The sequence below is a fragment of the Aquila chrysaetos genome, chromosome 24 (genome assembly GCF_900496995.4).
Source record: "Aquila chrysaetos chrysaetos chromosome 24, bAquChr1.4, whole genome shotgun sequence".
In the NCBI taxonomy this organism is placed as follows: domain Eukaryota; kingdom Metazoa; phylum Chordata; class Aves; order Accipitriformes; family Accipitridae; genus Aquila; species Aquila chrysaetos.
Window position 1 is genome coordinate 18,557,122 of NC_044027.1, and position 13,973 is coordinate 18,571,094.

The following is a 13,973-nucleotide window of genomic DNA, read 5'->3' on the forward strand; positions in this document are numbered from 1 at the left end:
TTTAATTTGTATTAGGAAGATCTGTTCATAGCACATGACAATTCAGATGCTTTCTTTAGAGGTACCTAGTGTGAAATCAGGAAAGGGAGGGAAGTTGGTGGAGAACTTGATGGTGTTTTGTATCAAATCATTTGGACGAATCTACAAAGCACTCCATGCCTGGCCTGTTGTTTCCTCAAGCTAGTGCAGATGTTCAATCTGTGTTCAGACGTTCACTGCTGCTATGCTGGTTCAGTGTGAAACACAGTGCGCTCTAGTGTATGAGCTTGCAAACAGCTAACACCAACATCTACCAGCATAATGTATTTTAATATGCAAAAATGCTTAGAAAAGTCACTACACAAGATACATTTCACTTTTTTCACAGAGAGATGCTTTCAGTTTGCAGATTTCTTAAAAAGCTATGTCAAATACTCTTTACTGCTAACAAGTTAAATTAATAGAATTATTCCAGAAAACATTTTTTCCAAAAGACACACACTGACAATTGAACTTACTATGTATGGGGTGATGGGAGATGCCCCCACTAGAAAGGAAATAGCAGGTAAGAAGTTTTGACAGCTACTAACACACTGTGAGCATGTGTATAAAGATCATCAAGACATAGAAACAGCAAAAAAAAAGGAGAAAGGGGGTGGGGGAGAAGGTTAGCAAATCAGTACCTTTCAGTATCAGTTTCTTTCCATTGTAGTGCCTTGCCATGAAAGATCTCTGTTTGTTAAAGTCAACTTCAATACTCTGTAAGAATGTCATTGGAGGACTATATGACCTATTTCTGTATTGTTTACAGCAGCTTGGACCTTGATACTTATGTATCCAGTTCTCTCACTGCTTTGTAGATATCCATGAGTACAGTATAAGCCATACCTTGAGGTTTTTTCCACACTGTGCCCTAAATTCTTGGGGTATATAAGGCAAGTGGCTTATCACAAACAGAAATTATGATAACAGTGATGGGGAAGTACCCATGATTTGTCAGGACCTAACTGTCCTACAGAATCACTGATGCGGCCTTAGTAAGATGAAGCACAAAACTCAATTATAGAGAATTATAGGATTATAGAGAGGGGTCTGCATTCTCACACATCAAGTGAGAAGAATAAAAAGGAAAAAAAGAAAAAGTTCTACAACTCAGATCTAGATCCAAATGTCTCAAATTCAAAAGGCAGTTGAATCTGAACTTTTTGCTCAATCCCACTGTCATTTCTTCATACTGACCCCACTGTCATTTCTTCATACTGACATCAGCAGCTTGATTTCTGGGGCATAAACAGGGCTTGGCAATATAACAGACAACAGCCTTTTATAGAAACTAGCTTCTTGGAAGCAACTATAAATATCTTTGAATTTTTTGGTTTTAACAAACTAATGGGAGTTACATAAGAAGTAAAACTAAAAAAAATTTTGGGAAAAAGAAGAGGGAAATGGCCATTTTTCTTTCCTAAAGAATCAGTTATCTTATCTGTGAGAAACTTAAATAATCCCACCTGGAACAGCATGTTAATAGTTGGCAATCCAAAACATGATTATTGTAATAAGGTTGTTTTGGCCTTTGAACATGTTAAACTGATACATTCATTTAGCAGGGAACGTTTGGAGGCTAATGTCATTCCCAGCTGGATACAGTGAGTCAGAATTAAACATGGCACCAATAACTAACTGCTGGATTCCAATCTGCACTTTTGTAAACAGCATATATTCACTCAAAACTCTCTCACGCGCGCAAAAAAAAAAGTCAATATAATTAGGGTATCTTTTTACATCAGAGAAAAGAGCAATTACACCATCTAAATTGCCTACAAAGTTCACATTCCCAAGAAGCAAACCTAAACTTTGCAAGCTTCAATACATTTTATTTGAGGACGAAAAAAATCATGAAGACAGTAACTAGGTCGCTGTAAGGGCCTGACACATCTGCTGAATATCAGATCTTTCGTGTTACATGCATATCTCCCACTGCCTAAATAAATTTTAGTTATTTTATTACTTGTATAGCAAAAGTAAGAACTGCACAGATTTGGATGCCTCAATTAGTAGAAGTGAAATTGAGAAAGAAAGAAAGAAAGAAAGAAAGTCAGAAAGGATTTAGAGTCATCTTAGATGAATTTTAAAAACTATTCATAAAATATGGCATGTTTTACAACATGCAGCAAGGAAAGAATATGAGCATGTTTAAGCCAGTGAGTTAATGTGTCTCAGCTTTCAGAAGCATCGGAGGAAAAAAGCAGCTACCTGAGGTACAGGATGACTGAAGACCTGTCTGCCATCTCTCCGAATCCTGTCAGCACCAGTGGTGCTCGCTGCTATCGGAAGCTGTTTGGCAAGTGGAATGTGAATGTAGTGATGCAACTGGCACACACCAAGAACAGAAAGAGAACCGAAGGGAACTGGTATTAATTGGCAACTGGTTTGGAGGTCAAGGACTGAGCAAGCAGTGGAAAATGAACTGCCGCATTACCTTCTCGGGTAGCCCTTTAAGTTCATGGTAAAGCAACAGGACCCTAGTAAGGAAGCCTCTGTAGCTCCCCCAGCTCTATCGCTGTTCTCTGCGTGTAGATAAAGTCCCTACAGGTGTAAATATAGTAGCACTACATTCACAAATATTTAGGAGGAAATCAAATGTTAGAGCACAAATTGTAGTTTATCAAAATGCAACTATAAAATCCAGGTTTCAATGAACAGATGCTGAAGGACTGTAGCTCATGAAACTCCTAACAGCACTGGCCCAGGGAGTCCTAACAAAGAATGCAGCTAAAGAAAACGCAGGATGAAGACTAGCACGTTTATCAGCTACTCACGGGATTCAGAAGAACAAAGCACTTAAAATCTCTTCTTTTCAAAACGGAGGGATGTCACAGTACAGACCACTCTTTCCTTGCATTCACATGTTTTATGGCACCAGACCTGCAGCTGCTATTCTCTCCATTCAGCCAGCACCATGCTGAACAAAGTCAGCGATCTGGTTTTACACAGGCCTGCAGCTCACCAGCAACAACTGAAGACTGACTTTAAGATGCCTGAGGATACAAGCTAACAAAGAAAAAACAATCAATTGCCACCATCAGCCATGGCACTTTAGAATGAAAGAGAAAAAATTAACGCACAGGAAAAGGCTGAGCACCGGTCAGATCATCGTGATTTTTGGACAACACCCTCTCCTGCAACTACATTAGGCTGCTGATCCAGACGGGAAGTGCAGCTCTGCTAGCAGCAATGTTCCCAAGGCCTGAAGGACTTCTGGCTCCATCCTGTCCAGTCATTTACTTCATTGAGAACCACATTGCTAAAAGCCGTCCTACTAGCTACTGCAGAAATTCAAGATTAATTATTTAGACTAGGATTTTTCTCGTGGACAAGTGTCACACTAACTCAGTGAAAGATCCTTCTTCAAAATAGGTCACTTTGAGGGATAAAACGCCATAATGGAGATCAGGCTTACATAAACAGCATGTGGATAAATAGGTCCAAGTAGATCAGCAGGCCTAGATGTACAAAGAAGGAAAGCAGGATTTATGCCTTAGTCTTTTTACCACTAACGAATAATCTTCCCCTGACGTGACATTACTCTGCATACTAGAGGAGTTTCTCTGGTTCACCGTTGTTAAACTTAGCATCCCAGAAAGCTACTTGGTTAATCTTAAAAGTCTATGACTAAACATACCCTACTATGACTCTAGTTGTACATACGAAGCAACAATCATGGTCTACTAGGGCAGAAAGTAATAAAGAACCTCTATGAAACCAGCTGGGGCAATCTGCCTCCCATTCCCATGCCTGTTGTTCACGCCTCAGGCTACTTCTGCTCTGCTACAGCAGCACCTTTTCAAAAAAGGTAATGCTTTCTGGGGACTACTGTTAAAGATGCAACAGCAACCTGCTTTTGAAGTACTGCATTTTAACAATCATTACTCTCACAGATCTCATACTTAACTCTTTCCATTTATCTGGGGAAAAAAAAAAAAAATAGTTTTCTCCATCATTTTCTAGTCCATTTTTTGATGGACTAGAAGACCTGGATATTATTCAGGCCTTCTAGTCCATCAAAACTTATATATGGCAGATGAAGATAGGATGGTGGGGAAAGGAGGAACAGTAATCCAGAGTCAGTATTTTTTTCAGCAGATTGACTGCCTTGAAGCAGATGGTTTCTTGATCTTCAAGGAAATTCCTGACAGTCATCTTCAAATTCTCCACAATCCCCTCAACTATATTCTTTCAAATTCTCATTATGAGGAAGCTTGTCCAGACTTAGATTCAGTCATGTAGGAAAATTAGTTCATATGAAATGAGGTATTTCTGTGTACTTAGCTTGACAGAAGGAAATTATCTTTAAAAACATGTTAACTGTTTACAGTCAACAGCAAGAGGAGAGTATGATGTCTAAAGGCATGAAAATCCGATCCAGTTGCAGGTTTGCCTTTCATGAGGAAACAGAGGCTGAATTAAATACAGTGTTCTGAAAAAAAAGCATATAATGGGCTATAAGATTTGACAGCACAAAGACTGCAAAATTCATGTCTATGCCTAAGAGGTATTCAAACGCTGAAAACCTGATTAAACCACCAAAAATACGCTGTGCTAGAAATGAGACTGTCCAAATTAGATTCTTATTAAAAATTAATCATACTAGGCCTATTCATCATCCTCACAGACAACATAAAAAAGGTAGTATGAGAGCAATCAAGGTCCTGGTTTGAATCCTAAGCTAGTTACTTTTTAGAAATTGGAATTTCCTATTAGAAATAAGTTCTTAGCACACAGATTCCAACAGATTCTTCTCTGTTAGTGAAGGGGTGATTACCATAGCACCTGCGAGATTTGCTTATCTGTAATTCATCTTCTGTTACAGTGATATGTTAGTACAAAATGTTTTAGAAAGTAAAAAAAAAGTGAATTCTGAAAGTAGCTAAGCATACATTTACTTAGTAAAATGAATTTTTAAGCCCTTGTTAAAAATACCTATCACTGTTTCATTTCAATACAAATGACACTAAGGGAACTACCATCTTGTTGGCATTTCCCAATACGAAGCTCACCCACAACAAACTCAAGAGTGCAGCTTTCTCATCAATTACTGGCTTTTAAAGCACAGAAGATTAATATTTGATTAGCTGTAGTGTTTTCTACCTGGATTTAGGTATAGGGGAAAGTGGGAAAAGCTGACAGCATTTGATTTAGTTATTGATACAAATGTATAATAAAAGTTCACAATCTTGTCTAGAGAAGTGAGGCACAGTAAGAGTATTTGAGAGAGAAATTATTTTGAAATGTTGTAGTACTTCAAGAGGAGGCAGTGAGATTTACATTCTCAAGGAGTTTCTTCTTTCAATAGTCATTTCTATTACAGGCAAGATCTCATAGCTGTTCATTTCTCAGTCCAGCCCTTTGCGACAAAATTCTATGCTACCAACAGCACCAAACCATCTTCTCATGTCTAACCTATACATACACTGACACTGAACTTGTGGCTTTTGGTAATTAACTATGCTCTAAAGGACTTGAATACTAGTAATAGTGAAAATACAGCAAAATGAGTTTCAGCATGACACACCTAGAGCTACATACTTAGGAGCTGCAGCCCATGACAATACAGCTTTACTTCCAGAAGTACCAGAGATGCCTAAATCATCTTTTGCTCAGATAAATGTACACATGGCATTCATATATTGAAGTGTATGCCAGTTCCTATAGGGGTATGTCTAACATGCAGGCACCACCAATGCTGTATTCCACTTGTTTGTGAATAGGCTGAATATTGAGTCTCAGAGAGATAACATTTTCAGCAGCATTAGGCTCCCTTGGTTGTAAAGCAAACAAAACCACATATGAAGAAAAACAACAGAAAAGGCTGGAGAGCTCCTACTCAGAACTCATGAAACTGCAACTGAAAAGTGTTCTGAACCATTTATGGTTCACAGTGGATGTGGAATTTTTTGTTTTGTATTCTTTCTTGTTTTGCAGGGGTTACATTACAAACTTCTGTTAAGCAGAACATAAACTCTTACAACATAAAATACAATGTTTGATAACAAGAACTATGCTATTCTCAAACACAGATGGAAGAACATATGCGAAGGAAACTCCTAGGAGTGTGTTACCGGACATCTGTTATTCTTGGAACAAAAAAACAAACCGTTTTTACTCCAGTAACCGTTCAACCAGAGAAAAGTATTTATTTGCAGTGCCACCTGCTGACAGCGTGCGGGTGTGTGCATTTAACCTGATGTACAGACCACATTGCTACGCGCTGCTCAGTTAATCAGTGCCTTGTAACCGAGATGGGCACGATTCCCAAAAGAGTCATCGCTAGAACTCCAGTGCACCATTTTGAAAGTTTACTTCCAAGTTATTTGCACTTATCTACCTGTCATTGCTAAATCGACTGGATAATTTACACTCCTTTTACAAACTGGTCTTGCAACTAAAGCAATAAGGCTGAAGTACTGTTGGGATTTTACTCATTTTTACTGTTACTAGCAGTGCCATGGCAGTGACCCAGCACACGTGCAGAGTGTATTTTAAAAGATGTTAATAGATTTAACTGGATTGTGGATATGGTAGTTATCCAAAAAGTAACACACAGTATAGAAGTCTCTTAAAGTCCATACTTTTTCTGTCTCTTTTCCAAGCAGAGGATACTGTAGAATACAAGAACGTACTGGGCAAGTCAGGGTTAAAACAAACACATACAATATTTTAAAAAATATTTGTAATAACAGAACCAAACACCAACACACAGCATCACTTTTTTCCAAGAAAGCTAAAAAAGAATGGTATTTTATTACATTCTGAATATTTAAACAAAGCAACAGCCTGGCAAGAGATTCAATCAAACAATTATTCAGAAAGATGTGATTATATTTAACAACACACAGTACAAACTGCTGTTTTGAAAGATTTGGATAAACAGGCAGAATGGACTAAAAAGACTTCAGTGACAATGAACCTAGTGAAGTACCACACTCCACACACTACTGTACTGGAACCTCCTCAGCCCTTTTAAACTCAGTAGAATATGCAGGGAAAGGGCTTATGGTTCTACCATGTTTAATTTGCAGACATCTCTTCTGGCATTGCAGAGAAGCGTAACTGTTTTTAAGCTTTTTCTAGAACATAACAAACAAAAGTCTGATCTCAGGCAAATTGAAAAAGATGTCATCCACAGCACCCAAGTGTCATTTTAAATAATCTGGTAGGTATAAAAAAAAAAAAACTTAAGAATGACATGGCAACAATATCCAAGAAGTTACACTACTCAGAGAAAAAGTAATCTACCTCAGCCACAAAGAGGGGAAATTCTTCTGGCAGAATCCAGGATCGAGGATAGAAGTTATATTCAAGAGGAAATAGATCTTGCATTGTTCGCACTGCCCGACTCAGTGTAATTTTACGTACCATCTCTGTCATGCCTGTGAAAAGAACAGACAGTGTCTAAAAGCAATGAAAAATCCACACTGAAGGCTCAACCTAAAAGTAAATTGTTATATCATTACTCACCCTACTGGTAGGCTCTCTAGTCATTGCTTTCAATAAAGCTGAAAACCTTTTAAAATTTAAAATCTGACAAAATATTTGTAACATTCCCCTGCCATATTTCATATTGTATGTACTGCTGTATCATATTAGAAAAAAAATTATAAAAATACAGCTCAGAATAACAGAGGGAAAACATTAGTTGAATACTAACTACTGTCTTTGCTATAATCCAAAATTATTGCCCTGCTATTGTTCCAGAAATAGGTAAAAATGTCATTTAAATGTAATCAACCACTTTGTGTTTACTTAGCATTCATTTAAGTAACTAAGTCAGAAAGAATAGGTTATTTTGTGGGTTTTTTTGCCAAACTTAGCTGCTTTCCTGCAGCTGTGAATCTCATGCTTGGATCATGCCGTTTCCAGATCTGTGTGAGCTCTGGTAGAAGCTTTTCCCAAGGTCGGGGCATTCAGGGTTACTCCCATGTTGTTTATATGCTTTAAAGTATTACGGCTTAGTTCATGCTGCAGTTTCTTTCTTGGGGAGAACATCATCTGTGGGCTTCTTTGCTACATGGTCAGCAAACTTCCACAAAACCTATGGGAACTCAGTAGTCTGTGACTGCAAACTGCTGTGCAGCACAGTTGATTTTGGCCAGGAGATTCCAAAGGTACAAGGAGGACGGAAAGTGACAGGGAACACACACACACATTTTCTGAAGTCTTATTTCCATCAGGAACATGACTAAAAATCTATTTTTATGGAAAAGTTTCTAAGTCTTTCTGAGGACTAACCCTTTCAGATTCTTTGAATCTCTCACAAGTAACTAAGAGAAGCATCAAGACCTCTTCCTCAAGAGGAAGAATTCAGTAACACCCAGCATCAAGTTAGTGCAATGTTCCTGGAAATCAGGCCTAGTTCTGAAGGACTCTCTGGCTTTGATTATTGTGCAGGCCACTTGCTTACCACCTAGAAGTCAGAGTACAGGGAGATTAACATTCATCTAACACAGATTTGAAACACGAGAAAACTATACCATCTGATACTTGAACGTGAACTTCCCACAGACAGGAGAAATTCAGGGTAAATAAAGCATGAAGTTCGATATCTGAGGGTTCTTATTCTCACAGCATACTAACAGCAGCAATAAATCTGAAGTAAAGGGCTTAGATAAGTCAATACCTAAGCTCTTAGCTCTTATTTAGAGAGATCTCAACAGGGATTAAACAAGAAAAAAAGGGAGCTTAAAAAAGTAGAAGAGTCATCATAAGATGAGGGCTGACACGAACTCTTCAATATTAAAAAAATCCATTTGAGGAACTTTGCTTTGAGCTTCTCCCTGAGAAAGGCCAGAGTATGAAAAAAAAAAAAAAAAACCCAACAAACCAGATTCTTTCCACTTTGAATCAAAACCAAATCCAAAGACACAGCACTGTTATCAATGCTAGATAACACACAATAATTGCACACTTCACTTAAATTATAGCCTAGCACTCTTATTTTTCTTAAATTCATACATATGAAGTATTCTTTTCATCAAAAACACTTCCTCTCCAAAACAAATTTTGGTTCAGAAATTGTTTGAGACACCCATTCTGATATTCTTACTCCCTAAGCAGAAATCACCTACCAAAAATGGTAATATGCTAAAAATACTATCAGCTGATTAGGGAGATAATTCACATCAAAAAACAGTAAAACACAGAAACAGTTAAAATAATCATGTTCTTAAAGCATTTGTTTAAACTAGAAACAGAAGTGAGGTACCTGGAAACTTGTTGACTTGACCTGAGAATATATCATTATCATGAAATGATACCCCATGCCAATAGATATCGCACGGCAAGCGTCTGCCAAAAGGAAACTGGAAAAAAGATAGGAGGCAGGTTTTAAAGCAAACTGGCAATACCCATTCATTCCTTACTTTTCTAAAAGCTCATATTAAGCATAAACCATTCAAGAACAGTCTTCTGACTATCAAAGAACCCCATGTTCTATATTTTGGTTGCAGAACTAAGAATATTTTGATCAGTTCAAGACATTAGCAAACTGTGAAAGGTTTCTAGAAACTAAAAACAAATGACTGAGAGGCATGATCTGTACTGAGAAACTCCAAGCTTGTTATCAACCACAATTAAGGCATGACTCATTTGTAATATAAAATACTATTACAGGGAATAAAATTTCATTAAGAAGCACTTAATTCCAGCACATGAAGGCACAGCAATAGCAAGTGCTACAGCTGGGAAGTAAATAAATGCTGACAATGTTTTGGTTTGGGGTTTTTTTCCTCCCCAGTTTAAGGGGTGATAAGCAACCATCAAGGAAAAAAAGCACTAGAGGTCATGGATGAATTGTCTTTACTGGCAGTTACTAAATCAACTCATATTCTTAAAAAGATCACCACTTAACGCCAACAGTCTCATGGTTTATATTTGTGCTCCCCCTCTGCAGTTTGGTAACCCAAATCCCTTTCCCAGATTGCATCAATACACACAGTGGCCCTTTACCCCCAACCATGTGGCATCTCCATGTGCTCCCAGTCTAGCATGAGCAGGAAACATTTCTACTCCCTAGAACTTTATTTTAGGGAATACATGTAGTTAGTAATATTGTTGTAAATTAATAGTAAGGTGTAACTGCAAAGCACTTTCTGAGCAAGCTGATTTACATTGATTGGTGTCCAAGCTGCAATAAATTTAAAATTAATATTTTTATATATTCAGTTATGTGTACTAATTTATACAGTATTAATTCTTTTCTGGTACCAATAGCCTGAATTTAAAAGAAAAGCTTATAATTTAATTAATCATTTGTTGAGCATATATGTTTCAACTATTAAGGACCAAGGCAATTATTTCAACAATATTAAGTATTCCAACAACTTAAGAGCTTCTTTTCCCATTCACACAAGATTTCACCATAAATTGGAAGACTGTATAGTTATCTATTACCAAAAAGATCAACCTTTTTTGAACAGTCTGAAGAGCTCTGAAACAATGCTGCCAATTACTGATAGCAACAGTTTCTAACAGTAGTAAAATGGTTTAAAAAAGGCAAGCTTCCAGCAGTAAGAACAAAAGGCCTATGAATTAGCAGTATCAACCATCCAAAGCAAAAAAAATTACTGTTAAAAATCAAACATTTGTAATCCATATAATAATAATAATAGTTTTGTGTAAAAGAGGTACTCTTATTTTCCATACTTGTTCTCTTAGACCCAGTTCCTTTCATCAATTCAAAAAAAAACATTTTATCTGCAACTCCATGTAGGTGCCATTAATTAAATACCATATGGAATACATTCACGGGAATCTCTTCTACTATTAGGTTACATCTTTTTCAAATAAATATGCTATATTTCTGACCACAGCATTTTTAGGACACGCTTTTCTGAAATATCTACCACCCTCGTCACCCATTGACTTCAATACCATTTACTTATTGAAAGAACCACAGTATTTTGCAGAAACTACTTGTTCTTTACTCCAAATATATTTTTTCCTGCTTTAAAACATTTCTTTAAGCACTGGATTTTTTTTCAATATGACAGAAAAAAAGAATCTCATAAAGCTTTTGAGTGAATTACTTTATTTGCTACTTTAATTAAAATTTCAGTTTCCTCAGTAAATAGCCTTGAAAAATTAATTTAAAATGCTAATTGAGCAATGCATCCTTTCTGTTTCCTTACTCATAGGGATGAGATACCCAATTTAACAGAGCCAGTGGATTCTTCACTTATTTAATTATTATTCAGCCTGCAAAAATCTGTTTTTGTACAAGTGAAAATTAATTCTGTTAGGCTCTGAAAGACAATCTGTGGCCTTAACCTCTCTCCACAGGTATATCCAGAATACAGATGCAGTAGTAGGTCTCAGAACGCCCTTCCCACTAAAACCTGAACAATTTATTTATTTATTAAATGAAATTGAAATGAAAGGAATGAAATTTGCATTTATATAACACCTTTCATCTGCAGAGGATATCAAAGCACTTTACAAACACTGCACAGAAATCATTTCACAACAGATGAAGAGTGAGCACCTCTGGACTGGAAAATGGAAGCATTGCACCCCTGCATGAGCAATCCAGATAGCATGGCAACTTCCCTACTCCTGACAAATCAAGATTATTGGTATTTATCCAACAATGGGATCAAAATCACCTCCTGAATTAGCTGGGAAGGATACTTTGCTTTAACATAAGAATAGCGTTTGGAAAGGAACAAACAAGTTCGATTACTTGGCGCTCTCTGGCAGTGCCAGGCAGGTATGAATTAATCTTATTCTGGTAAAAGAGGCCTTTCCACCAGCTCCTGGTGCAGGGGACTAGCTGAAAAGAAAGGTGGATGCTTGAAGCAGTCCTCTGTTCTCATAATAACTTCTGTCTACGGCTACCTGGCGTCAGCTGGAATAGCCTCAGATCTGCACTAACCCATGCCAAAGCCAAGGTGCTCACAGCCCGGGGACTTGGGGAGGTCGCAGCCCCAGGGGGACCGAGGCTGTAAGCGTGGCTGGAGCCGTCCTTGCTGCTGTGTGTCCATCCTGCGCAGAAAACCCGAGAGTCTGGTCCTAGGATCAGTCACGGCAAACAACTTTCAGGTTGCAATCAATTCACTAACTGTTTGAACAAATTATTTTAAATCTTTTTTTTATTCAGAGTTGGGGGCATTTGTCAGAAGAAATAAACAAGGAGCCACAAAGAGAATAGAATTGTTTCCATAACTTTGACACAATTAATAACCCATCATAGTAAAATTTGTCTGACAGGTCATTTCTACCTTTTGATTAGAAGCCAATAATATAAATTGTCTGACGGGTCACATCAGTCTGTTCCATCATGTTTAATGACAAGTTAAATGACTCTTGTCTTCTAGTCAGCTTTTCCCAGCGTAAAATTTCAAACTATTTCTACGCCTCCATGCAGCTACTGAACAGCAAGACAAATGAAACGCTTAATGCTGGGATATTTGATGCCCGAGACATCTGCTTCTTCCATTTTCCAGGTAATTGAAAGCTAGCCAAAGAAATAATTTATTAAGTGATGAATAAACTCAGGATGCAAGCTCAATTTGTGCCCATTATTTCATTTGGCATATCATGTTCATTTAAAGAACCTGACACACTAAATCAGGTAGTCCAATCTAGTGATGGGAGTAATTGCTTCACTGGCATGCACATTAAAATTCTGCCATGCTTTTTAAAAACTCCACCCCTGTGCGTTACCCAGATAGGGCTATCATGGTTGATAATTTAATTTACTCAAAATTCCCATAGCTGAAAAAAAAAAAGGGGGGGGTGGTTCTGTCATTTGCTTCCAATAACAGAATCTCAATAGACAAATTGCTTTCTCTTGGACTCTTTCACCTCTTTCTCATGTATCAGTGCCATAGAATAAACTGCTCACCAATATTAGCCACGTTTAGAGTATTTTTTTTTTTTGTCTTATAATGGCATTTACCATATGTTAGTCTACTAACATGAACTACTACCATGTGGACAACTCTGTAATCACACGGTGCATTATGTCTTTCTTCTATAAATTATCAGGGAGCACATTGCAATAATCAACTATTACTGAAACAAAGCTCTTCAGCAAGTAAGGGTAACTACAGCAAGGAGATTTCAGAATGCACAACTTAAAACAAAAAACAAACCAAAACAAAAGCCTATATAACACTGTAATAATGCTATCCATTGGATAGAAAAAGTTATCGATAAAAAGGAGCCCACTTTAAAAAGCCTATTATAATGTCTCCTGCCCAACAAAATATTCAAGCCAACACATCCAGCACCAGACACAGAGAAGAATAGAAACAAAACAAAAGCAGCAATGGAAAAAAATGTAAAATAAGTGGTGAGGAGGAAGGATCAAATATACTATATCACAGCTGAAGATGCAATCACCTTGAAAAGTATTATACAAGGGATGAGAGTAGAATACCAGCCCCTGAAACATCAGTATTTAAAATATATGCATTTCATTACTACTTCTAAGATTTTTTCCGCATTATTTTTATGGATCCTACAAAAAACAACGTCTGTGTTCCCTCTGCTGGTCCTGCTGTAACAGTGCAACTATTTCCAAGGCTCTTTGGCCACCAATGATAGTTGTCTGAACAAACACGTTAGTGTTATTTTTCTAAACATTTGAAAGGGAGACCTTTCAAAATTATATGTAACTTGAATAAAAGAGTTTTCCTGGGATTTCTCTTCTTAATGTTGCTTATTTTTCTCTTCAAATCTAGACAAGATCTTGCCTACTGATTCCCTGTGTCTACTGAAGTCTGCTAGCTTGAAGGCAACAGTTTGTCTTGCTCCCATCCTGGAGGACTTTCACCTTCATATTTTCCACAATGTAAACAGTACTAGTTAAGAGTCATAGCTAATATTAGTTCCCCTTTGATTACTCTTTCCACCTTTGGGGCAGGGCGGGGTGGGTGAGAGGGAAATAAAGAAAGGAGAAAAAAAAAAAAAAGAGAAAACTGATTTGATACATA

The 13,973-nt window shown here is 37.3% G+C and overlaps 1 protein-coding gene across 1 annotated transcript in view; it reads right to left on the reverse strand.

Moving 5' to 3' along the window:
- Nucleotides 1–13,973, reverse strand: part of TTLL11 (tubulin tyrosine ligase like 11) — a 52,856-nt gene that overhangs the window by 36,052 nt on the left and 2,831 nt on the right. The window contains 2 exon segments of the mRNA XM_030000493.1: nt 7,276–7,409; nt 9,242–9,338. Of these exon segments, the coding sequence (XP_029856353.1) occupies nt 7,276–7,409; nt 9,242–9,338 (231 nt within the window).